This window comes from Aedes albopictus, chromosome 3 (assembly GCF_035046485.1).
Source record: "Aedes albopictus strain Foshan chromosome 3, AalbF5, whole genome shotgun sequence".
Lineage (NCBI taxonomy): Eukaryota > Metazoa > Arthropoda > Insecta > Diptera > Culicidae > Aedes > Aedes albopictus.
This window is the reverse complement of record NC_085138.1, coordinates 384,423,570-384,451,042: the sequence shown is the minus strand read 5'-3', so window position 1 is coordinate 384,451,042 and position 27,473 is coordinate 384,423,570. Positions and strand designations below refer to the sequence as shown.

Here is a 27,473-nt window from a genome sequence, read left to right as displayed (position 1 = left end):
CTGATTTGGTTTCGTTTTCTAGCTCCGGGCAAGCAGTTTGACTTTCCTTTTCATTCGAAGTGGAACCATCATCGTCATGATACGGGGTGGTGATACTTATGTGGAAGTTTGTTTGGTTTGAGGGACAACGGAATTCAGGCGGGACGAGCCTGCAGTCATCCTACCGAGAAATCTTGTTTGGCACGTCTTAACGAGTGAGTTTACCGAGCGAAGGAAAACAAATTCTGTTAAAAAGTTTGCCACGCTGCTGCTGTCGCTGGAAACGAGGAGAGAACTTTCGTGTTACGGACTAATATCCAGTGGCTAATGGATGTTTAGCTGGTCGTTTAGGCTTGAGTTTGATTGGTAGATTTGGAGCTGTAATGAAGTTTTAACAAATGCAGACTTCCCAAATGAAATATATTAGACATCCGGCTTCATGTTATGAAAAAGTTCTAGCTGAACTTTCAAGAGATTTGTTTGCGGATTGATTTTACAAATATGCACATTCCTAGACGAATTCAATTAAGTCCATAAAAAATGCCAATGGACATAATTTGTGGCTAGGACCATTTGGACATTTGCTGCTATAACTCAGTCAATTTCGAACCGATTGACAAGAGCTTTTTAACATGGTGTTCACGCATATTCAAGCGTCTATGGGGGGCTGGTGCTATGTTGGTCAGTTTATTTATCACTATACATGTTTCACGGAACACTTTTCTTTTTGTAATTTTTCGTATATTGGACAAACTACTACTTAATTCTTTACACTAATGGTGATTTGTATGGCTTTTATATCCCTCAAAATTACTCCAAAAGAGTGGAAAAGCCGAGAATATCCGAAGATACCAGACTTTGCACGAAACTTTGCCAGATGTCAATCAACTCACCGGGGGGAATAGTATTCCAATCCACCTTCAGTTCCCACTAACGCTGCATCAGGCGTTGATGATGATCGGCGTGATGAGGCCAAGCGGGTCAAACAAGCTTGCGATTTCGGACAAAATGATGCGCTTTGTGGGCTGAAGGATCTTGGGTGGTTGAACGCTGAACCGGAACTCGTCGCTGCACGGCTTCCAGTGGATTCCGAGGGCCTTGATTGTGTTTGGTTCATTGAAGTCGATGTGAATCTTCATTTCGCGATCCTCTTTAGGTACTCCTTCGACTCGAAGGAAGCCCATTTCCGCAGGTGGAAACCTCCGGCAGCAAATATTTGGCAGAGCTCTTGGCGAAGCTGTTTTGCTTCATCGATGTTTTCAGCGCCGGTCAGGACATCCTCAACATAAGTACCCTTGATGGCTCGTTGGACAGTCTCTGGGAAATATTCCTCATGTGAAAGCAGAAGTTGTTGAACGAATTTTGTCGCTGGGTACGATGCACTTTTAGTACCGTAAGTTACGGTATTCAAGCAATATTCTAGCAGTGGTTCCTCCTTAGACCAGCGGCACAATATTCTGCAATTGCGGTAGATTTGCCTAACGTCACCTGCCACGACGGAAGGAAACCGGAACCGCAATAGAATGTTCACCAGAGAATCTTGTAATACGGGACCTGTCATAAGGATATCGTTGAGCGATTTGCCGTTGTATGCTTTGGCCGATGCATCAAAAACTACTCTACATTTTGTCTTAGAGCTAGCTTCTTTAACAACGCAATGGTGTGGAAGGAACACGCATTCATCTGGAGCACTACTCGTGGCGAGGCTCATATGACCGAGGTCAATGTACTCTTGTATGAACGTGTGATATTGTTCTCGTAGTTTGGGATACCTTTCTAGCATTCGCTCAAGATGATGCATTCTCTTCTCAGCAATATCCCGCGATTTGCCGAGAGCTACAGGGCTCTTCGAGAATGGAAGCCGAACAACGAATCTACCTGTGTAGTCGCGATTCGTATGTTTGGCGAAGTGTTCTTCGCATCGGATCTCCTCATCGCTGTAGTGAGGAGGAGTGTTGATGTACTCTTCCAGCTCCCAGAACAATCGCAGGTGCTCTGACAAGGTTTCATTCGAAGTGACTAGTAGGCAGGAAGGTTCGCTAGAGATCGGTTGAGTTTGAAGCTCCTTATAACCACCGGAAACTACCCAGCCGAGTTTTGTATTTTGGAGTACAAGAAATTTGTCGTCCAGGCCAAGCTTCATTGTTCCCGGTTCAAGTAACTGGAAGAAAAGCTTGTTTCCTAGAAGAATGCTGATTTTCCCGGGGTGATGAAATTGCGGTTCAGCTAACTGAATCGATCCCGGAATGGGCCAATCTGTGATGTCGATTGGTTTTAGTGGAAGCTCAGAAGTTAGTCGATCCAATACGATGCAAGGCACTTCGGTGCGATAATCGGAGCAACGTGACGCGATTGTCACTAGTGCCCCTCGACTTGCATGACCAGCAGAACCCGCGATTCCGCCAAATTCGAAGTCCACTTGGGCAGTGGGCAGGCCCAGTGTGCTGCACAACTTCTTCGTAACATAACTAGTGTGTGAAGCGCAGTTTAGAACGGCCCGACAAGCGTGAGGGCGTCCATGTTTATCAACCACGTTAATGGTAGCGGTCAAAAGTAGTTGTAGTACGTTGGTATCCATGAGGTCAGTAGCTAGACTAAGAGACGAAACTAAAGTTTGAGGCATGTTGGAGTAACCGCATTGCTCAACCGCAGGTGTTGGATTGTTGTCGGAATAAGACGATGCTGGAGATTGGAAGGCTTCATGAAGGCGAGTGTGGTGAAAGAGATTGAACTTGCGACATTTTCCGGACTGGCATGGCTCACCGGAATGTCGTCGAAGGCAATTTTCACAGAGGCCACGTCTGCGAATATACCGTAGCCGTTCTTTGCAGCTGACATGGAGGAACTTACCGCAATGGTACAACTGATGGGGAGACCTTTCACAAAGGTCACATAGAGGCATAGAGGATGATTGAGCTCCTGTGTCTACCAAAGATTTATGTTGGCAATCGGTTTGTGTGTGGGTGAAGTGACAAACACTGGCCTTTTCTGTCGATAAACGAATTTCAAGGCGCAGCTTTGTGAATCAACGAAGTTCGAAAATCTCTCCAAGGTAACTTCGTTATCCGTCAGCTCCGGTTTTTTTCTATGGACTCTACTTGCAGAGGATCAAAGCGCCGTTGGAGTTCTCGAACGGAAGGTGTTGCGTACCATCTACGGCGGAGTGCAGATGGAAGACGGGACTTGGAGAAGGCGAATGAACCACGAGCTGCATCAGCTGCAGAGAGAACCATTCATCGTACACACCGCGTAAATCGGAAGGCTACGGAGGACGGATCACATCATCAGGGTGTTGGATAGCAACCCGATTAAAATGGTTCTCGAGAGTCATCCGACCGGTACAATAAAACGTGGTGAGCAGCGAGATAGGTGGGTCGATCAAGTGGAGAACTATTTGCGAACACTTCGCAGAGTGCGGAACTGGAGAGCCATGGACCGAGTAGAATGGAGACGACTCCTACGTACAGCATAGGACACTCAGGCCTTAGTCTGACCGGTAAGGTAAGTTAAGTGCCAATAAGCCGTAGAAGCGACCGTTGCTACGTCAATAAAGGCACTATCACCCAAGCTATCACCTCTAGCTGGTTGAATTGTTTCTTTTTACACTAAGGGCCTGTCCATAAACCACGTGATCATGAGGGGGGGTTCGGCCAATGACCATTTTGTATGGACGAATAAAAATTTTGGTATGGACTAATGACCACGCGGGGGGGTTTGAGAAGTCCCAAAAAAAAAATGACCACGTGGTTTATGGACAGCCCCTAAACCCTACAAACGACCACGTGCCTCCATGGAAACATCACACACCCCACAAAATTCATCTTCCACAGCGACAACGACTCCCCTTCCGCCCCACATTACCCCAGGCGAGTAACACATTCCAAAGATTCCGTTGTCGTTTTCACCATTGTTGGCCTCAGCTTCGTCGGTCTGGGCGGCGGTCGTCATCAGCATCACACCGTCATTTCACCTTAATTAACAATTCTAACACGCCCGACAGCCATTTTTTCCCCATCAAACAAACCAGAAACCAACCAACCAACAACCAGCACACCATATCACATCGTGCCCTCGTTGTTCATCGTCATCGTCGTGGTCGTGTTGACGACTTCCATCTTTGTGTCGGTCGCCGCCATTGTCGTACAGCCGCCAGTTTGCCATTGCCGTCGTCGTTGTCAACCACGGACGGATGTCCCAGACCCTGACAGCGAGGCAGCCCGCTGCTCCTATCCTCCTCCGCATCACTCGTGCCGTGGTGGTGAGCTTTGACATGATTTATGACCGGTTGCTTTAAAGCTGCGGACACCCCGATGGGTTCCAGACGAAGCACATAATGGCGTTGGGGGTGTTTGGTTTATGAGTTTAGTTTTTAGCAGTTTGCGCTATGGAATCTTTTGTTTGAAGTTTTGTACAAGTATGAGAGTGTTATCCTTGAATGTGCCTCATCGGGAGATTGTTGAGTCAAGCTTTCTATATTCTTAGAATTCTATGTTTAAATCCCTATTTATTTATTTTAATTTAGGATTTTAATGGGTCTCTTGTTTCATTTCATGTTGGTAATACTGGTCTTTTATGAACAACATAATGACCAACACACAGGAAAATGGGGCAATTTGCTCTCTCTCAATTTTTCTCTAGTTTATTTGTACCTACATATTGCACCAAAAACCACAATCCTACTCTTCTTCTGCTTCCCCGCTGTCATTTCCCACATACGTGATAGCACCACGTGACCAATTTACCACTCTTTGTGACAAATTCCTGTTGCGCTGCTCCGGCATTTCCTATCTCATTCCCAAAAAATCACCTTGACACTTGGCAGTCACGTTTACCCTCGTGGTTTGTCGTCTTTCGGATTTCCGATTTTATTCGTTAGGTATTTCAATTCTCACTCCCAGGTCCAATTACTCTCTATCTTTCGGTTCGGGCTTGTCACGCTAACCTGTACAAACGATCCCATCGTTGCTGTCTCGAACCTCGCGAGCCCCACACAGCTTCCGTTCGCTGTCAAGCCGTCACCCGTCATTTGGGAGGAAGTTGTCGCCCCGGTAGGAAATGTTACAAACAATGCTCCACTTGAGACGTTCCATTCAGATATCAAACGATTTGCCCCTCAGCTCGCGCCAAGATTTTCCCACCCGTGCACTTCCAATCGATTGGAGAAAAAAAATCTGCCTACCCCAACCTCGCCGAATCTTATACTGCGAGAAACGACGAGAACATTACAACATTTTCATGGCATCGTGTTGTAGTCATCATAAAAATGCCCCCTCTCTCCCCCGTGGAATGTTGTCGCAGTATCTGCCGAGCTTTGCAGGTTTTATCTCCAGGCCATGTTTCTATTGATAAATTGTGGGAAATTTGTGGCACCGAACGCACAATGCATGGAACCCCCGTTTCTCACAATCTTGGCACGTAGGAGTTATTTGGGATTATTTCTAGTGAAAAAGAAAATAAAAATATGCAAATAACATAATCTTTACTCAAGCTGAATGCTCATGCACTCACCGGAAGCTATGCCTAAGGGGGCAGCCTTACCAAGGTGGATAGGGTACTTTAGGCCAACCTCCTACTGCTACCGAAACTCAAAAAACCGATACAGAAACCCAAAATGAAAGATTGCGAACTGATTCAACGGCAACGACTTTTAGCGCGAAACAACGGACAAGAATTGGAACTTGGAATGTATCAACCCTAGCCCAGCAGCGTATACTGGCACAACTAGCCAATGAGGCATGCCATATGAAGCTTGAGATCATAGCGAAGTTCCTTTGGCCGAACCTTGGAGAACACAGATTTAGCGTCAGGTCAAACTCTGCTATCTTCTGCTCTACGAGTTGAACACACGCTCCTCGCCACTGTGGAGTTGGTTTCCTGCTCAGTGCACATGCCCACGCTGCGCTCATGAAGTGGGAACCTATTAATGAGAGGATAATTGTAGCCAGATTCAAAACACAGTTTCGAAATCTTACCATGATGCAATGTTACGCGCCGATCGATGCTGCCGAAATGCAAGACAAAGAGAACTTTCACAGCCAACTAAATGCTGTCGTGTACAATATTTCGAACGGTGATATCAAGATCCTCATGGACGACTTCAACGCGAATATTGGTTTCGATAACTCGGATTATGAGCACGTAATGGGACGCCATGGTCTCGGAGAAATGAGCGAGAATGGAGGTCTTTCCTTGAGTCGAGTCAAGTACAAGACACTGAAGACAGTTGAGGTCGACATACGTATCTGCCAAAGGATGCAAATCCTTTAGTGGAATTAAAAGTAACAGTACCTAACCCGATTTGCTTTTTAACTTACAGGTATTCCACTAACAAGCCCAGGTTCATCATCAATAGATAGTTGTTACATTACTGCTAACGGTGCGACATCCTACAGATTCATGATGTACTGTAGTAAATATTTTTCAAAGGAGCTCTAGATCACACCTAGAACATCTTTAGAAATTAGTTCTCTAAAGAACCATGTTCCATGGACATGTATGATGTTGCTGCGTACCAGTAATATAGCAAAATGTGATTGATTACCCTTGTAGACCTTCAGGCTCTTACTCGCAGAAGTTCTTGGATCTTAAACACCTTTGGAAAGCAGTTCTTTACAGAACTAAGCCTCGTGGATATTAATGTAGTAGTATGTTGCACCGCATCCGTAATGTTGCATCAATCTATTGGGTACGCATGTAGATCTTCGGGACTCGCCTCACATAAGTTCTTGGATGACCAAGAAAATAATTGAAAATTACAAAACTATGATGCATGGACCTCTATAGTGTTACATCGCATCAGCTATATAAACACATTTCATTGGTTACGCTTGTAGATCTTTAGAATTTTACTCACAGATGTTCTTGGATGACAGACATCATTATAAGTTTTCTACAAAACCATGCTCCTGGACTTGTAGGATGCTTTACCGCATCAGTAGTGTAACAACACTCTATTGATTACGCTTGTAGACCTTAAGACCTTTACTCGTGGAAGTTCTTTAATTATCTAGAATATCTTTGGAAATTGATTCTCTAAATTCTCTGAAAAACCATGTCCCGTGCAATAGATCAAAATTGTAACAACATTTGATTGATACGCTTGTGGCCTCTGGCTTGTGGCTTCAGGCCTCTACTACCCGAGCAGAAAAGAATAGCAACAAAATAACATATCGAGGTATTAATCTTAAATAACATTATACCTCGATATGCCCTTCATTAGGTGGACATAAGAGGCAAAATAACAAAAATGAATACCATAATTTTGTACAAATTACACCCTAAAAATAATAAGTCTTGTTATTTCAATAATGAATGCATACCATAAATTTCAAGTGCTCTTTATGTTATCCAGAAGGTACGAAATAACAAAGTAATAACATTTCTTGCTATTAAATTGAACATTTTTCGACAGCTCCATGATGTAAAAACATATCTTGTTGAACAGTTATTTTCCCAGCTAAATCAGCAATACCACATCAATACCTAACTTAACTCAAATACCTCCAATTGTTATTGTGGTGTTCTCATAGCATTGCGTAGAATAATATAGCAATACCAATTTGAGGTATAAGAGCACAGGTTGCTCTTTGCACGGTATTTGTAAGGTATGCCCTTCTGCTCGGGTAGCAAAGGTTCTTGTATGACCAAGAACATCTTTGAAAGTTGCTTCTCCATGGAACTATGCTCCATGGGCCAGTAGGATGTTACACCGCATCAATAATGTAACAACAATAAATTGATTACACTTGTTGACCTCAAGGCGGATGTTTGGAAGGTGGTTCTTTAAATTAACGCCATGGACATAGCATCAGTAATGTAACAGACAGTACAGGCAGTAGACAGACACAAATCTCCAAATAGCAGGAAAACGTGCCACTTGAGCTATCTTTATGATATCTGATACGCTTGTAGATCGTTAGACCTTTACTCAAAGATGTTGTTAGATGACATAGATAATCTTTGGAAAATAGTTCTTTACAGAACTATGCTTCATGGACCTGTAGGCTTTAGTAATGTAACATCAATTCATTGGACATGGTCACGCATACAGATATTAAAGCCTTTACCCGCGGAAGTTCTTGGATGACTTAGAACATCGTTGGAAAGCAACTCTTTACAGAACCATACTCGAAGAGCCTCCTTTGGTATACCCTCATTTAGCCCCTCATTGCCCTCTCCGAACTCACTTCCTCTAATAACGACCACCTCCTCCACTTAACCCACTCCTTAGAAATTCAGTAAATCATTCCCAAGCAACCCTCTTTCATTTTTTTTAGGAATAGTTTCCTTCTGTACTCTTGGTGTGCGAGAATATTGAAAACCGTGTTAATTCGAAAATTCGTGTAAAAAGTACCTTAGTGTATAGATGTTGGCTAATTTAAAGGTATTACAAGAAATTCAAGAGAATTTTACGAGGGATTCATAAACTTCAGGGGTTACCTCAGAGTGGTTAAGAAAAGTTTCAAGGGTGTTGACATGGGGTCATGGGTATTTCAGGAACATGGATCTCAAAGGACAATGGGGATTTTCAGGGAAAATATCAGGGGGGTAACCAGGAAGCTTCAGGGGGCTCAATATGAGGGATCACTATGGATGTTCCAGGAGTAGAGTGAGTATGAAGAATTTCAGGAGGGTTTCTAGAAGTTTCAAAGGGGGTTCCAGAGAGTACGGAGGGGATGTGAGGTTTCAGATGACGCCAGGGGAGCATTAACCTCCAAGGAGATTTCAGGAAAGTATTTCTGGGGTTTTTATGCGGTTGTATTGGCTGGTTGTATTGGTGGTTGTATTGGTTGTATGGTGAGGTGTCAGAAAAGTTTCAATGAGTAAACTGGATAGTGTAGGAGGTTTCAATGACTTTCAAGGGGTTGTTTTTGTAACTTCATTACCGAAATTGTAGCCCTGGACTAAACCTAGGGCTTTACTTCCCTTTGGAAGGCGGCTAAAGGTATTTTAAAGAGGGTGTCCGGCCATTTGGTCGAATGCCGTTTGGCCGAACGCCATTCAGCCGAATGCCATCTGGCCGAATTATGATCAAAAGAATTCAGACGAAGTTTTTGACATTCTAACTACCAAATTTACCAACAGAAATCAGGCTATTCTCTCTAGTTTTGAGGGATTAGTTGGCGTTGAATCTGCAAATATTTTATCAAAGATTTTTCCTTGTTTGAATGATAGGCTGTTCTTTCGAGTAATACTGACGCGGGGAGCAGTGGCATGCCCAACTAAAAATGTTTGCTGTATAAGAGTGGAACAAACCACTCTTAAGCAAGCTTCAGCTTAAGAAACTGTTGTTCAGCTACTTCTGTTTCTTGGGTGGGAAAAGTTTATCATTCATTTTTCAGCCAATCGGCATTCGGCCAAATTGCATTTGACCAAATGATCGTTTCGGCCAAATGGCGTTCGATCAAATGGCGTTCGGCCAAATGGCGTTTGCCAAATGACACGAATATAGGAATCCAGAAAAGCATGGTTACAAGGGTAGAAAGGGTTACATAAAGTTCCAGGAGGAATTTCAGGGAAAAGTCGGAGTAAAGTTTAACCGGGTGTTCCAGGGAGTTTCAGGGGAAAACAAGCTATCGATATTTCAGGTGAATTCAGAAAGTTTCAGGAAATTTAGAGAAGTTTCAAGGGAGCTCCTGGAGGATTTCAAGGGATCAATGACAATTCAGAGATTTGAGAAAGATCCAGAGGTGCTTCACGAGGATTTCAGGGAGCCTGTGAGGCGGTTTCAAGAAGATTCTGAGGGATTTAATGAAAGCCTTACATAAAGTTCCTTGTAACCTCATTAAACCGTCATGAACCCTATCTGAAACTCTCCAGGACCCCCATCGCGATTGAAGTTTCAAAATATGTCTTTTGCCAAAGTGGTGGAACAAATTAAATTTGAGTTTTCATGGTATTGTGAGAAATCACTTAAAATTTTGATGTCTGAAATATTTTGAATCAAAAGTGTGCAACACATATGGTAATGTTTGCTAAAAATATATATAGTGGAACAGTTCTTCTTCGCAATATGACCCTTCGGCAAAATTTGTACACATATGGCAAAAACGACTCATCTTCCTTTGCTTTTACTTTGCTCTTTCATAACACTATAAGACATTCTTGATTAGCCTGGAATCTTTTGAGGCAAAAGCCGAAAGACGTTATAAGAGTGGCTTCATAACATGACCTTAATAATTGGATATGTAGAAATTAGTGAGTGAGTAACTACACTACCCGTAATAAGTACGGACTCGCATGAAAAAGTATTGCGACACTTAGTTGAATATTGCACCACCTCCCAAAAAGTTTAGCATCACCTGAAAACAGTTAAATTTGTGCTGCTTTCAGTCTTGTTAGCGATCACAGTCTTTGACACCTTTTCGTCGATATTCGGCTGCCTTTGTCTCCAACATTCGCAACACAAGCGATCAAACTACTGTACGGAACAAAAATGTCGAATGAATGCGCTTGACCACGATTGCGTCTTTGGGAGATGGTTCGGTTTTTGTTATTGCTGTCTTTCCCATATAGTGATATGTTTTGGATAAATGTATGTGTTTTAATCGATTTATCACACACGAATAAACTAATATTATACCAATCTTAATCAAAATTGGCTGAAATCTTTCAAAAAGCTGGAATTAGACAAATGCCATCGTGTCAGACGACGATGATTTGGTCCACTTTTTTGTTTATTGATCTTCGTTCTGCCACTCGTGTTGTGTGTAAGGGGTAGCGGTCGCGCTCGAATGAAACAAAGCAAGCTGACACCCGACCGCGGCAACGAAACGAAGGTAGTGAAAAGTATCGAATGTTTACAGCCTGGCTGCTTTATCTCGAAATCCTGATATGCAAAGGTACAGTCTTCAGCAAAGTAGTTCGGAAGGTCGTTGGCATCACAATGGCAAGCAGTTTGGTTCGCAATTCTGCAGCTAGGTGACACAAGTGAGCATGGAAAAATGTGCAATTGCCTATGATAAGCAGTTTTTGAAGTGAATCAGACCAGAATCACTTGAATTTTAAGTGAATCGGCCCTGAATCACTTGAACATGAAGTGAGCCAGAGCTGAATTACTTGAATGTGATTCATGTCTGAATCACGTGAATATCAACTGAATCTGACCTGAATCACTTGAATATGAAGTGAATCAGACCTGAATCACTTGTATTAAAATGACTCAGACCTGAATCATTGGAACATGAAATAAATCACACTGAATCACTTGAATATGAAGTGAATCAGACCTGAATCACTTGAATATCAAGTGAATCAGGACATTGATCTCTTAATTATGAAGTGAATCAAATCTGAACCACTTGAACATGAATTGAATTATACCTGAACCTATAGAATATGGAGTGTATTAAACCTGAATAACTTGAACATGAAGTGAATCAAACCTAAACCTATTGAATATGAAGTGAATCAGACCTGAATCACTTGCACATCAAGTGAATCAATATTTTGGATTAAAATGTGTCAGACCTCAATCACTTGAACATGAAGTAAATCAGACCTGATCCATTTGAATATGAAGTGAATCAGAACTGAATCACTTTAATATGAAGTGAATCCGACCTGAATCAGACCTGAATCACCTAAACATGAAATGAAACAGACCTGAGTCACCTGAATATGAAGTCAATGAGCCTTGAATCACTTGAACATGAACTGAATCAGACCTTAATCACGTGAGTATGAAGTGAGTCAGGTTTGAATCACTTGAATATGAAGTGAGTGAGCTTTGAATCACTTGAACATGAAGTGGATCAGACCTATTTTTTTTTGAATATGAAGTGAGTCAGACCTTAATCACTTGGTTTTACGTAAAACTTGGTATTTTTCGGCTTTCAGTCACAGAAAAGCGTTGATTATTTTAGATCATTGCCAACGTTTCGATCCTGTGGTTGGGATCTTCATCAGGGCCTATTTATTTTGAAAAGGAGGGGGGGGGAGGTGTACAATTATGCTGTTTTTATGATCGATGTAACTACTCACTCGATGTGAATCAACTTGTTTCCAATTCGTGTTGATCACACGGCGGAATGTCGTTTTCTTCTCTGCACCGCACTTGTTTCACTGCGATTGGAAAATTTGGTTATTCTAGATATGGGTTCAAATTACATTCGATCATACTTGGACCCTAGCACCTCGATTGAAATGGTGGGTGGGTACACAGTTCGAGTCACAACACTTGGCACTTTGGGAACACTTCTGTTCGTGCGGGCCGGGATGGGATTACTGTGGGGTGTTAATAGTTGGCGGTGTCAGGGTGATCGGATTTGTTTGTGTTAGTTGGGTGGTTAGATCGTTTGTATTTTGTCGATATCGGTTAGTGGTAGACGACGCATTTCTCTCTTCTCTTCGGTTTTTGATCGTCGAGAGTAGATTTGCGTACGCACAGCTTAAGTTATCGGTGTCTGTCCGATGATTGACCGTGTTGGAAGTCGTCGCTATATGGCACATTTCCAACACTTGCAGAGCTTGACTCTTGTAGGTGATATCGACAATGGTGGGTTGTTGGATGTTGAAGCGGTGTTGGTGGTTGATGCAGTGGTCCATCAGTGCCGATTTCTCTTGCAGCTGCTGGATTTCCGGATCAGTATAGTGGTAACCTTCTGCTAATCTGGCTTCGAGAGTGTTGACGTGGGTTTGGTGGCCATACATGCGAGTGCGCAGCTTGTTGGTGGTCATCCCGATGTAGGTACTGGGACAGTCTCTACAGTCAATTCTGTATATAGCGTTGTTTTTGTTGAGCGCCGGTATGGGGTCCTTGGCGCTTCTGTACAAATTCCCGACAGTGTTTTTGTTGCTGTGAGAGATGCCCATAACCAGCCCACTGTTGCTGATGATCTTTTTGATTGCCGGTGTTAGACCGTGGATGTACGGAATCGATCGATAGACAGCCGGTTTGTCTGTATCCTCGGATCGTCGTGGTTGATGTAGCAGTCGGTTGATGAGGGTGTGGGGGTAATCGTTTTTGTGTAGGTGTTGGTGGATCAGCTGATCTTGTTGTTCTCTAGTGCGGATGGTGCTCAAACTGCGGACCCGGTCAATGAAGTTGTTTACCACCGCAAGTTTTTGGTCGGTTGAATGAAACGAAAAGTAATTCAAAATTCGACCTGACGAAATTGGTTTTGCGTACCAATCAGTTTTGACGCTGCCATCTTCCTGTCTTATCACCAGCAGGTCGAGGAAGGGTAGTTGACCGTTTACTTCCACTTCTGCTGTGAAGGTGATTTTCGGGTTTAGCGAGTTGAAAGCCGCCAAAACAGCATCTATTTGGTCTTTATGCAACACCAGAAACAAATCATCCACATATTTCCGAATGAATTGTGGGGAAATGTTGGCCATTCGGATTGCTTTTGATAGCAAATTTTCCATCACAATATCTGCCAATATCGGAGATAACGGGCTTCCCATCGCCGTTCCCGAAGTTTGGAGGTAGTACTTTTGCCGGAAACAAAAGAAGCTAGCGCCGATACAAAAGTCTACTATTTCGAGAAAAAGGTCCAGGTTTATAGTGGTGTTGTCCCGTATTTGGTCCCACATCATGATAATGTCACGAATAACAACTTCTTTAGTGACGTTCGTGAATAAAGATATTGCATCGAACGACACCAGTACATGGTCTGCTGGTATTACCAACTGGTTGACGTACGCACAGAACGTTTTTGAATCGACGGCATTGTATTCACTCGTGAAAGATTGTTGAAGTATGCCGGCGATGTACTTACTCAATTGGTACGTGGGAGAAGTTGTGTTGGGAACCACTGGTCTGAGCGGCAGGTTCGCCTTGTGTGCTTTAGGCTGTCCGTATATCCGTGGGCACACCGCGTTGTAGCTTGTGAGTGTGTGTTTGGTTCGGACATCTATAAGCTGAAGCGCATACAGCCTCTGTACGATGCTGTTGTTTTTCCGCTCATACCGGCCCGTCGGGTCATGGTTGATCTGTCGGTACGTATTGGTATCTCCGATCAGCTGTTGCATTTTGTTGTCATAGTCAGCTAGACTCATTATGACGCACATTGGAGTAAATCATATCAAAACCTGATCATAAGTGGAAAAACTCAAAATGAAGTAATTGGGTTTTCCGTTGTGTTTTTGCCAAGTGTAGTTATCGTGTAATCGTTTGACAGCTAAGCAGTGTCCAAATGTTTTGTTTACGCTTATCAGAAGAGGTTTAGTGAAGCTGGATGTTAGCCGTTTTCTTTGATATAACTCACAGCGCGTGCAAGTTTAGACCGTACAAAGTGAATAAAATTGATAGTCAATCAATTCAACGATGCAGTTTGTTAAAAAAGGTTAATGTTGTTATTCTGTTAATTGGAAACCCAAATAAATTGACGTTAAATTTACATACAATATATGAAAGTATTGAAAAAAAATATTAGATGGAATCCTTTACCGTACTTTCAAAATGAAATAAGTTAATTTTTCGGCTATTTCCGGGAAATCTGCTTTTAGTGTATGATAAAACTATTGTTCCTCTTTCAAATGCAGAAAGAAAACCTTCCGGATGTTTCCGATTTCGAAAATTGCAACACTTTGAAAAAATCGTGATAAATATATTATTATATGATACTAGCTGTCCCGGCAAACTTTGTCTTGCCGTCTTGTGGTTGTTTGACATCTGTTGAGCTCAAAATAGCACCGCGCTCTAGATTGGTTTTATTTCGATCGTGTTGGTTTTCTTCCCCGGTCATTAAAAAACATAACTTTCTAAATTTCCTTACTTTTCTAGTTGATTTTTGTAACTTGTTGTACATATAAACACAGGCACCATGAATACGAACCGAACCGTTCAAGAGTCATGCTGATCGGTTCACCCGTTCTTGAGTTTTGTTGCCTCAAAGGAATCTCAAACTCATTTTTATATATATAGATATATATATATAGATTATTTGCCCAAAATCACTATTTGGCCCTCTGAACTTATTTTTGCTGAAAACTAGAATTCAAAATTAAGAATTAGAATTCAAAAGAAGTTTAAAATCGGTCAACTGGTTCAAAAACTGTGATTTTTTGAAAAATTTCTGTTTCGAAAAATCTTGATTTTTACAATCATAAAATTGGTCACCCTAATGATGAAATAAAAAAATACGGGTCTAATTATTTTCGATAAACTACAAAACCACCAAGTATCACGATGTTCGGAGACACACTATATCAATTTTCTATGGAATGGTGGTATTATTATTGAAAAAATCTTGTTGAAATCAGTTAGATGGGTTGTTTCTCACTGCTAGGTGAATTTATTGCTATAAAATTCATTGAAAACTATGAAATACGTTTCATTACTAATATGGGTTGTATTTGGGTTGCGAAAATACGTCAAAATAATTTTGATCAGTTTTGATGTACTAGGTGCTCCACTGTGTGACGGTTCGGTTGCCTTTATCAGCTTCGGTGATGAGAACGTCCGGGTTTGATTTGATGAATTTTGTTGTGACGGTGGTTGCAGATTGGCAGAATCGAACCAGTGGGTTGCAGCGATTGTCGCCGGTGTGCCTGTTTACAAAGTTTTGCGTTTTGTTGATGATCCGGCATCTGGTCTGTTCCCGAAGTTCGGTGTTCGTGTGGGCTGATAAAATGTTCTCCACATCCGCGATCAGATGGAAAAGAGGCATCTGTTTTATGTTGTTGTAGGGAAGAGCGAATTTCGGACCGAGGCTGAGAAGGATTAGTGTTTCTGGCGGTACGGTTTTGTTGGTCGCATTGAGGATGGCGCCGCAGTTTTCAGTCGGAAGCGAGGCGTGATTAGCTTCAACGGATCGGCTCAACAGGTTGTTAGGGGGGCTACACACCAGTCAAACGGTTGGTCAAACCTGGCCGCACGGTCGAACAACTCGCTCAGACTTGAGCTATGTTTGATAGATTGTGACAAACGTTGCGTCAATCGGAGCGAGCTGTTTTTTGGCCACACGATGTTTGACCAACCGTTTGACTGGTGTGTAGGCCCCCTTATACTTACGAGCCGTTTGTTGTGATTTTCGACGAAGGTTGTCGTAGTATGCGAATTCCTGAGTCAGAAAGAACCGTGTGTACGTTTCTGATCGGGTTTGATGTACGATTTGCTCTCGCAGTTTTTCCAGCTCTTGGTTTAGTAGCCTGACCCTGTGGAAAGTGTCCTGTATTTCGATGCTCAGCAATGATTTGCGAAATCGAAACACTGACGAGGACAGCTTTTGGGTGTACGGGCTCCTCGATGCGATGAGTTCTTGTGCACACGGGACGGAGTGAACGATATGCAAAGGTATGATTCCGGCTCGGCGGCATTTTAGCAAGAACTCTTTGCGACTTTGCATATTACCCAATTTCGTGTTGTTGTTTGCGTACAGCTTGAGCAGCTGAGCGGTCGGCGGTCCGTATTGTTCTCGAACTTCGGTGTAGAAAGACGTGCGTGCATTTGTCGCCATTACAAATGTTCTACGGGGTATGACTGGGTTTACGTAAAACTTGGTATTTTTCGGCTTTCAGTCACAGAAAAGCGTTGATTATTTTAGATCATTGCCAACGTTTCGATCCTGTGGTTGGGATCTTCATCAGGGCCTATTTATTTTGAAAAGGAGGGGGGGGAGGTGTACAATTATGCTGTTTTTATGATCGATGTAACTACTCACTCGATGTGAATCAACTTGTTTCCAATTCGTGTTGATCACACGGCGGAATGTCGTTTTCTTCTCTGCACCGCACTTGTTTCACTGCGATTGGAAAATTTGGTTATTCTAGATATGGGTTCAAATTACATTCGATCATACTTGGACCCTAGCACCTCGATTGAAATGGTGGGTGGGTACACAGTTCGAGTCACAACACTTGGCACTTTGGGAACACTTCTGTTCGTGCGGGCCGGGATGGGATTACTGTGGGGTGTTAATAGTTGGCGGTGTCAGGGTGATCGGATTTGTTTGTGTTAGTTGGGTGGTTAGATCGTTTGTATTTTGTCGATATCGGTTAGTGGTAGACGACGCATTTCTCTCTTCTCTTCGGTTTTTGATCGTCGAGAGTAGATTTGCGTACGCACAGCTTAAGTTATCGGTGTCTGTCCGATGATTGACCGTGTTGGAGCAGCTGCAAGAGAAATCGGCACTGATGGACCACTGCATCAACCACCAACACCGCTTCAACATCCAACAACCCACCATTGTCGATATCACCTACAAGAGTCAAGCTCTGCAAGTGTTGGAAATGTGCCATATAGCGACGACTTCCAACACGGTCAATCATCGGACAGACACCGATAACTTAAGCTGTGCGTACGCAAATCTACTCTCGACGATCAAAAACCGAAGAGAAGAGAGAAATGCGTCGTCTACCACTAACCGATATCGACAAAATACAAACGATCTAACCACCCAACTAACACAAACAAATCCGATCACCCTGACACCGCCAACTATTAACACCCCACAGTAATCCCATCCCGGCCCGCACGAACAGAAGTGTTTTCAAAGTGCCAAGTGTTGTGACTCGAACTGTGTACCCACCCACCATTTCAATCGAGGTGCTAGGGTCCAAGTATGATCGAATGTAATTTGAACCCATATCTAGAATAACCAAATTTTCCAATCACAGTGAAACAAGTGCGGTGCAGAGAAGAAAACGACATTCCGCCGTGTGATCAACACGATTTGGAAACAAGTTGATTCACATCGAGTGAGTAGTTACATCGATCATAAAAACAGCATAATTGTACAACTCCCCCCCCCCTCCTTTTCAAAATAAATAGGCCCTGATGAAGATCCCAACCACAGGATCGAAACGTTGGCAATGATCTAAAATAATCAACGCTTTTCTGTGACTGAAAGCCGAAAAATACCAAGTCTTAATCACTTGAATATCATGAATATCAGGTTAATCAGATTTGAATCGCTTGAATATAAAATGAATCAGACCTGAATCACTTGAATATGAAGTGAATCAGACCTAAATCACTAAAATATGAAATTAATCAGACCTTAATTACTTGAATATGAAGTGAATCAGACCTGAATCACTTGTATTAAAAATGAATCAGACCAGAATCACTTGAATATGAAGTAAATGATCCTTGAATCATTTGAACATGAAGTGAATCAGATCTGAATCACTTGGTTATGAAGGAGTCAGACCTGAGTCACTTGAATATCATGAATATCAAGGGAATCAGATTTGAATCGCTTGAGTATAAAGTGAATCAGACCTGAACCACTTGAATATGAAGTAAATCAGACCCGAATCACTCAGATTAAAATGGCATACACCTGAATTACATGAACTTTAAGTGAATCAGATCTAATCTTATTGAATATGAAGTGGATGAAGTGTTTGTCATTATGATGTCCATGACCTTCCGAATAACTTTGCTGAAGACTATACCTTTGTATATTATCAGAATTTTGAAATATAGCAGCACATATGTAGTTGTTTTGCTAAACTTTTCAAGATGATGACGGGTGGAGTAGGTGAGTGAATATGTAAGTAAGTATGAAAAGGTGCGTGAGAGCTCCTCCAAGCTTGAGTGAGTTAGTATAAAAGTAAGTTTACAGACGTAGAAAGTTGATATGTTAGTGAATGGTTGAGAGCTGCCCCATGAATTTCACTGATTTAGTTAAAAAAAATTAGTGCATAGATAAGTGTGTGGGTCAGTGATTCAATAAGTAAGCGAGTCAGTGAGTGAGACAGTTAGTAAGTGAGCTAATAAGTGTGTGAGTTTGTGAGATTTACCCCGTGCGAGTAAGTGAAGTGAGTAAATGCGTTTAGTGTGTTAATAATCGACTTGGTGAGTTAGCAAGAGTTGTCAAAAGAGTGTGTTGAGGAGTAAGTGGGTGAGTAATCTTGTCATATAGTGGATTTGAGAATTAGTGAGTAAAGAAGTTGGTAAGTTAGTGAGCAATTAAGTAAGTTAAAGAACTAGTGAGTGAGATAGTGAGTGATGTAGTGAATTATTAATGTTATGAATGAGTGAGTTGGAAAGTGACTGACCGGCTTAGCGGGTAAGTGAGCGAGTTAATGTGTGAGTGAAGTTGAGTGAGTTGGTGAGTGAATGTGTAAGTACATGATGAACTAATTGAATGATGTAGTGCGTTAGTGAATAATGGAGTGGGTTAATATGCTGAAATGTGAGTGATGAGGTAAATATGTGAGCTCGGGGTTAGTGAGATAGTAACTGCATTAGCGTGGTAGTGAGTTATTGAGTGAATATGTGATTAAATGACTAAGTGTATGCGTGAAAGAGCATTAGCACATCCATTCTCGCCTGGGCCTGGTGGAGTGGATCTGAGATGGTCAAAACTGATTAATCAACTAGCACTCTCACGAACTGGGCTTTATCGACAGGTCTCAGTGCTTCAGAAATTTTTTGTTTCAATTTTTAGTGAGGCAAGAGAGTAAAGGGGGCTCATGCCGCCTCTTTCATCTTGTGTTTATCGATGATAGTTAGTGAGAAAGAAGAAAAAGTCGCGCACTGCAGTGGCGTTCAATCATTTAGGAGTATTGTGAGTGCCCCAAAGTGAGTGTTCGATTCTCCCTCTAGTCGGGGATGTTTTATTTTCGTCAAATGACTAATAAACGAGCTGTCAGTCAGTTAGGGTAGTTTTAGACCACGAAACTGACCCTCTCACCCCTCCGTGCAACGCCAGAATATAGGGGGCCCGAGCATTCACCCACTCAAGGACGAACGACTCTATCGTCCTCTCGGCACGGATGTTTGCTGGGGGGAGGCGGTCGGTTGTTTCGATAAAACGATGTTTCCATCCAGATGCGAGCAATGCTTCCATTACATGCAGATTTATGTATCGCCATTGGCGGTAGGGTCGCGGTGCGATGGGGGAGTGGGAACTCGAAGAAATTGGCAGCTGTGATATAGATTCCTCCTAGGGTTTGCTCACAGCTCGGATTGGTACCACCAACCAGGTCGTCGTTCTCCTAGACAGATGGGAATCCTGGGGGCATTTGGTCCTTCTTCGATATGGCGGTGGTGGTGCTTTTAGAGGTTCGGATTTTTTCTTCGTCGATGATGGTTTGGCATTGTGGTTTCTTTTCTTGGCGCTATATAAGGGTTCGATGTCGAACAGAACGAAGAAAACCGCCACCCAGCCAACCGCTTTGTTGGTTGGTTGGAGGGAAGGAAAAAATGAATGTCCTTATGGAAATGTATCGTATCACTTTATGGGGGTTCGGCTGCTGGACGGCCAGAGTGTTACATTTTTTTCTTCTTCTGAAATGTATGGTGCCAAGGCAGGATTTATGTATGCACATTTGCTTATTACATAACAAGATGTTTGCCCAATCTTATCTATATGGGGGTTGATTGATGGTGGCTTTCAATTGAAGAAACCTACCATTTGCTTTTTGCTTTGTGTAGGCTTCACAGGGGAGGGCGTAATGGAATATGTGTTTTGATTTAGTTAGATAGTATCAAATGATTATTCTTTCTATTACAAAAAATATGGGACTATGAAATAGTTGGGTTTTACGTAGTGCAGATTCACATACATCCATACACATGGCAAAAAATAAGCTGGATTATTATAAACACTAAAATTTTAATAGGAAGTATTTGAGCATAAGTTAGCTAAATTTCATAAAGATTGTGTTCGTTACGAAGAAAAAATGTATTTATTTACAGTTTCAAATAGCAGTTACAGAAATTAGCGTTGATTCTTTTAATTTTAGTTTAAAATATAAATACAGAACCGTATAAAAAAATTACCTTCTATTCCTGAAGAAGAACCAAACCAGAGGATCGAAACGTCAGCAATGAGCAGGGCCGGATCTAAGGGGGGGCCGGAGGGGGCCGGGCCCGGGCCCCCACATTTAAGGGGCCCCCACAAAAACCTTTTTTGATTGCTAACATTAGCTTTATTTTTCATATTGCTCAAGTACTGTTCGAAAATAAGGAAAAACATTTTTGGTCATCTCTCCGAGGAGCCTCTACATCCGCTCGGGCCCCGGGCCCCCACAAACATTAATCCGGGCCTGGCAATGAGTTAAATATATCTAATCCTCGCATGTTTTTCCAAATTTCCCTAATACGTGCATGTTTCCGCCTTTCAACAATAATCAACTTATGAATGTCTTGAATGTTTACATCATTTTGGAAAATCTTGAAGTTGAAAACCACGATTTTGATTCTCTCGCTTAAACACACACTGCAAACACGTACTCGCATCGCCTCACGCTTCTTTTATCATTGCATTGACTCTATGAGTGCACTTCACTCGTCTTACATGCCCTAAAGTACGACACGCAAACAGCACCATCAACGCTGGCTGCCCGAAGATAAACGTGCTACATTCCCAACCCTTTGGCACACAAAAAAAGCCAAGTGGCACAATTTTCTCCCGATCCATCATGCTCCGACGATGGGAGCGAGCCCCACCCACGACAATCCGTTGGAACCAGCAACCAACGTGTGCTTTAATCACACTGCACGAGAAGGACTTGTGCACTAGTGGTCGTCCTCGTCCTCGTCGTCGTTGGTTGAATACGTGATGTGATGCACTGACATACCATCGTCATCTAGCGTCGTCACTCTGGACTTTCCAGAGTTATTCTCTAACTGGACCAAAGGAGGAAGCACGTGAACGACGAGAGGAATTATCCCATTCCGGGAAAATATTTTTATGACAGCCGGTGAAATGTACGACTCAAAACGGCGTATAAAATGGGCGGTCGCCGGTCGGTACTACTCCTTTTGGCTTTCACCGAGTGCCTATGGTCGGCCGGGCGGCTGTCTTGACGAAGCTTTTATGGGCCGCACTTAAGAGTCCATTGCAGCAGGCAGCGCAGCGGTGCGGTTGAATATTGAGCCACTCAACTCAACCAAAGCCAACCGCTGGCGCTGCTGGGAGGAGTTCGATTTTATGAGTTTAAAATAGCGTGCCATCTGCAAGGTGGAAAAGGTGTGATAACTGAACCGGTGATGAAAGGTTCCTCTAGGGACGCAATTTTCAAGGAATCTCGTTTTATTTTATAAGTGGTTTGATTTCAGATACTTCAGAAATTATTAATGCGGTTGGTGCTCGGTACATTTGCTCACAGGCGCGGGATGGTAAAAGCAGATGAGACACGAATCAACCGAAGAGTGGGATTGCTGAAGTGCAAGAAAGCATGGATCGGAACAATATGCGAAGGTTTTACGCAACTGTCAATGTTGCATGGCACAAGACTGCGACAGTGTTTGCCATTTGCGATAACCGGAAAGGAAGTTTTCTGATCCTGAAATACCTGACCAGGACAGGCTTCTTCAAAAGTTTTAATGATCTAGGTCGTTGTAGTATCAAGAGCATAATTTAATTCACTTGGAGTGTTAATGGACGGTGAGTATCCATGCAATTAGACCGCAACCAAATCAGTAAAAAGATCCCCATTGGTTGACCGGAGATTCCTGAAACGCCAAAGTTTGCGAAGTAACATTTAATTGTTCAAAACAGATGTAGCGATGGTCAGGTAAATTTTTTTCATCTGACACATGCCAATTGGTCAGCTTGTGACTAGTTCTACTAGAGCACAGCGTTATTTCTAACACTTCTTCTCTAGCAGATACCATGAAGATTGTTAATATCTTAATTAATCCAAAATGTGTACTACTTAAATATTCCATCAAACTGGAGCCTCTCAAGTTAATGTCTGAGGTGCCCCAGTTGACATGGTGGGCATTGCCAACAATTAGCGGAAAGCCTTTTGAAGTGCAGTATGCTGTGACTTGTTTGAAACCATCCGCAGGGGACGGTTCATAATGCGGTAAATACACCGAAAAATAGACGAGACTTCCAACAGAAACATCAATTCTGATAGCACATACATCTCTAGTGGTTAGTTCAGAGACGAGTGTAGCAACGATTGCGTTGTTGACAAGCACACAGGCTCGAGGCATGACACGCGAGTTTGCCATTTCATTTTTACTGAAAGTAGCAAAGTTTCCTAGATAGAAATTCCCCTTACGAAAGTAAGGTTCTTGGACCAAGGCCACTTGGGCTGAGCCATTTTGCATAAGTCTGCAAAGATTGATCGTTGCTGTTCCTTTATGCCGCAGATTGATCTGAGCTATCCTAACCGTAGCCACTACCCAAACTAGGTAAGATTAAACTCTTCGCATTTCCAGAACAACAAAGAACAACAGCAAAAAAACCAGATCGGTATCGATTGGAAAACACCAAAGGAGAGGAAACACAGAATACACTATGTAAATCGCATAATGCGAAACCGCAGAAATCGCATAGTGAGAAACACAAAGCCTTTTCTCCGGTTAGCGCAGTAAGAGAAAATTACTGTGAAAGGCGACTTGGTACTCCACAGGCTCCGTTAGAGGTTAGGTTTTTATTAGACCCCCCCCCCCCTCCTAGCCATTCATTCCTAGGCACGGTATGCTTATAACCACATTACACCATGAATTAGGGGTCACCTGACTAGTGGATTTTAAGTGTGAAATTGTCTTTAAGGCTCTGCATCCGCTGTGAGGTGACAAATCAGAGCATGTATCAAAAATGCTTGCTAGCAAGTTTTATCTCATCAAATGCGATAGACAGTTTTCCAAGCAATATACAAAAGATATGAGAAGCAGTATTTGTTCCAGTGGGAACATTACGCCAACAAGAAGTTATTTTGTTAAACTCTATTTCGACACAAACTTTATCTACTCAAATCTAGTCTAGTCTAGTCTACACATACACAGCCATTCATTGAAAGAATCCTGGAAAATGATAGAATCAACTACTTCTACCATTTTTCTTGTCATTATTAATGCTTGCAGTACATCAAGAATGCATTACAAGCATTAAAGCGACCAGGCCTACTGTGCAGCGTTGTTGACTCTACAATAAAACCATTAAGGCGGGGACATCTCGTACCAACCGCTCAGTTTTATAGAGAAAGCTAACTACGTAAAAATCGGTGAGGGTGACGTTGCTAAGAAGGTTAATGTCACCCCTTAGTCCTTGGAATCCTGGGATGGAACACAGGTATTTGGTCCGTGTCCTGGCCCTTGTGCCTAGGTTTAAGCGCCGTTGCTCGCTCTCAATTCGCCAGATAACTCCAACAAACTTTATCTACTCAAATTGTGATAAACTATACCTAATGGTTCAATTCTGCTCTGTTTATTTTTGACAACATCAGCAGAGCCGTAGCGTGATCCCATGGCGCCCTTAGTAAGCATCCAGATTGGCGCCCCACAGTTCGAACATTTTCTGCGTTTCAAAAATTTCATTAAGACCAGCACAAGAATAAGCAATGACAATTCAGATTTCAAACAGTAATTTTGCGTTGAGTTTTTGAAAAAATGTTACTTGTTTTTCTTTTCTGGATTTTTTATTCAATTGCTTTTTTCTTTTAATTTAAATATATTGCATACACGATTTGTGCAAGTATTCGTGCTATGCTAATTTAATTTTGTTTTCAAAAATACCTTATTGAGTTTCAAAGGTTTTCAGGAATCCTTCAACGATCTATTTCACCAATTTCCGGCGATTAGTTCAGTTGGTGTTAACTTGACTTAACTTTACCCAAAAGTTTCTTTTGAAGTTTAACCAAAATACATCCCAAAAGATCTGAGAAGGAATCCATGAAAAAGTTTCTTAAGAAATTTCTGGAGGATGTTCTAAAATAAAATCATAGATTTTGAGGTTTTGAGCAAGGGGAATGACATATCCTTTTCTAACCGGAAAAATCCGCATTTATCCGTTGCTTACCATCGTTAACCGCGTCTCACTGCAGCTCAGTTAGCAGGGTTTAGCAACGGCTAGGAACAGATAAATGCGGATTTTCCGGATAGAAAAGGATATGTCATTCCCCTTGGATTTGAGCATTAAGGAATTTCTGAAGAAATCCATGGAAGGATATAAAAAAATGAGAAACTTTGGGATGAAAACTATAGACGAATTTCTAACGGAAGATCTGGAGAAATTCCCGAAGAAATTTCAAGTTTATGATTTTCGGAAGGAATTTAAAGGGAATTCATGAAATATTTTCCAGAGAAATTATAGCAAAAAACTATGGAGCAATATCTAGTAAACATGGCACAATTTCAGAAGAAGTCTATGGAATATTTTCCGTCACTGATGGCTCGAGAGATTTCTTTTTCCTAAAGGAATCTATAGAATTTTTTGTGAAGGTAGCTTTAGTCGAATTTCTAATAAAATCTCAAGAAAATTTTAAAAAGGGAAATCCGAAGAAGTCTCCACAAGAAATATCGGGAGGAATCCTTTGACTATTTTTTGAATAAATTTCCAGATAACTACCTGAAAGTCTCCCTAGAGGAATATCTTAAGGAATCCTTCATAAAATTTCGGAATTAATCTCCGGAAAAGTTTTTGAATTGATTTTTCAAGAATCCCTGAAGAAATTGCTGTAACAACTTCTGTAGATGTTTTCAAAGAAATCCACCGATAAACATCTGGAAGAGTTTTTGAATGATTTTCTCAAAGAAATCCAGGAAGAAATTTGGAATAAATACATGGTGAAATTAATGAAGTCATTCCAGAAATATTTAATTTGTTTTGAAAAAATAAAAATATTAAAACATCACTGGTAGATTCTTGGATGACTTGAATTGGTTCTGCTAAATTTACAAGAGTTTAAGCACAAAGAAACATTAACTGGAAATAACAATTGTATGAACTGAATGAGCACCGTTTGAATATTTTCCCAGACATTTTTCAGATTTTTCAGACATTTCCCAGTGAGAATGTTTGAGGAATTTTCAGAAAGAAACTTTCACAAGAATTTCAAAAGCATATTGGTTTTGCTTTGCTCATAAAAAAAATAAAATAGTTTCTCAAAATAAAATTGTAGATAATTTTCCAGGTAATATCATGTTAAATCTTCAAAATAATCTAAAGTTATCTGAGTTTTTGAGAATACGGAAGAACGTAAAAAACACATGATCAAGCTTACATACTGTAAATAGTGAAATCTTGATAACATTCAAGAAAACAATTACATCATCCTGTTTCATTTTTATCTCTCTTATGTTACACTAGTTTACAGCATTTTTGAACCCGGTAAGCTGATGATCATTTTTGGTGTAGAATCATGCCCTGAGTTCGAAAACGCGAAAGAAAAAAAATTACAGTATAGCGGAATTTTTTTCGACATTCCATACAAGGTTGATGATTTGAAATTAATTTTAGTTCTATTTTTAAGCAAAGTCGCTCACTTCAAACATCTCATTCTGCGTAATCAATACTCCGATTGAGCTGAAATTTTTACTGTAACTCGCCTACATATGATATGTCAAATTAACGTCGAGAAAGAATTTTTAAGTTGTTTTTTTCTTATTGAAAAAAATACATTTCTTCAAAAAAATTTGGGAATTTTGCTAAAATTTAAGAAGATTGTCCCTAAAACTCGCCAATATCTTGAATGTCATTAATCTGACGTAAAACCTGTATTCAGATGATCGAACGGTATTGTGTTCAGCTTTTAATTTATGGAAAAAGATTTAAAATTGGTTGAACAAAACGCAATATATTTGAATTTTTCTAAATTACATATTTTGAAAAGTTGCAAAACTTGATATTGAGCTATAACTCAAAAACTGTTCTACTAAATTGTGCTTCAAAAATGTTGGTCGTTGACACAAGTTCACGACTTTCGTTTTATTTTGTAAACTTGTGTTATCATTTATACCATCATGATGTCGTCAGCTATCCCGCAGTTCTAACCTGTGAAAAAAGAGAGAAATTTCTGTAAGACGTCTTGAATATAATATTTAATAATAATTTTATAATATTTTTTTAAACAGTTTTGAATCTATAAAGAGTGACTAAGGTTATTATCGGTAGGTGTGTTCTCTTTGTTTTGGAGGGTTCTTGTTAGTCTAATTGCTTGAAAATTGTCCTTATAGTTCAGCTTAGTTGGAACCAACCGAAAGGTTTCAAAAAAACCCCCCATGACGAATAGAACAAAACTGCCGAAAATGCATAATTTCCCTTAGGGTTTTTGACCCCATTCCCGGCCCTACATGTAGACAAAGCTGTTAAATACCTAAATCCACAACTAAACAACTGTTTTCTTCCACTTCTTCCATTTGAATCATATACCTTGTTGCGTGAACTTGTTGTCAACAGTGATTGTTCTGCCGGAAAGTTGATTTTGAACGAGTTTACTGCACCTAGTTCAGCACCAATACCCGGCACCAGTGCCGAACTTCAAGCATAATTAAATGGGAATCACTTCGGCACCCATCTTTGTGCTGACGAAGTGCACCCGTCTGCGTGTATAAGTTTTTTTGAGCACTTGTGCGGCTTCAGAGTGAACGTGTAGTTTATTGAATGTGGATCTCGTTGCGGAAATGTTGCGGGGTGATACCTACGGAAGTGCGTTTGGAAAATATGCGGCAAGTGATATTTTGATTTGTTTCACTGTGAGGCTCCGGGAATTGACGCGGGTACCCAAGTAGTTCGCACCCCAACATAATTTTTTTTCAGTCTGTCTTTGAGAATTTGATTAGGAAATACAGAACCGATGGCGTGAAATGTTGTATGCGAGGTGTTTTGGGGCCTGCAAAAATTCTTAGCAGGGTGTGA

At 41.4% G+C, this 27,473-nt stretch overlaps 3 protein-coding genes across 4 annotated transcripts in view; all 3 read right to left on the bottom strand.

The window, feature by feature from the left end:
• The window catches only part of LOC109399616 (uncharacterized), a 578,312-nt gene that overhangs the window by 461,690 nt on the left and 89,149 nt on the right, over nt 1-27,473 (bottom strand). The window lies entirely within an intron of this gene.
• Nucleotides 1,115-2,122, bottom strand: LOC134290964 (uncharacterized). Its single transcript, XM_062858199.1, has one exon. It carries the CDS (start codon nt 2,120-2,122, stop codon nt 1,115-1,117), a length of 1,008 nt encoding a protein of 335 aa, XP_062714183.1.
• LOC134291848 (uncharacterized) lies at nt 11,785-14,370 on the bottom strand. Of its 2 annotated transcripts, XM_062860179.1 has the most exons (3): nt 12,100-14,370; nt 11,962-12,042; nt 11,785-11,889 (listed from the first exon to the last, which is right to left on the bottom strand). In XM_062860179.1, exon 1 carries the CDS (start codon nt 13,990-13,992, stop codon nt 12,202-12,204), a length of 1,791 nt encoding a protein of 596 aa, XP_062716163.1. In that variant the 5' UTR covers nt 13,993-14,370; the 3' UTR covers nt 11,785-11,889; nt 11,962-12,042; nt 12,100-12,201. The 2 variants fall into 2 exon arrangements, with proteins under 2 accessions (XP_062716163.1, XP_062716162.1); XM_062860178.1 differs by having other exon boundaries at nt 11,962-14,370.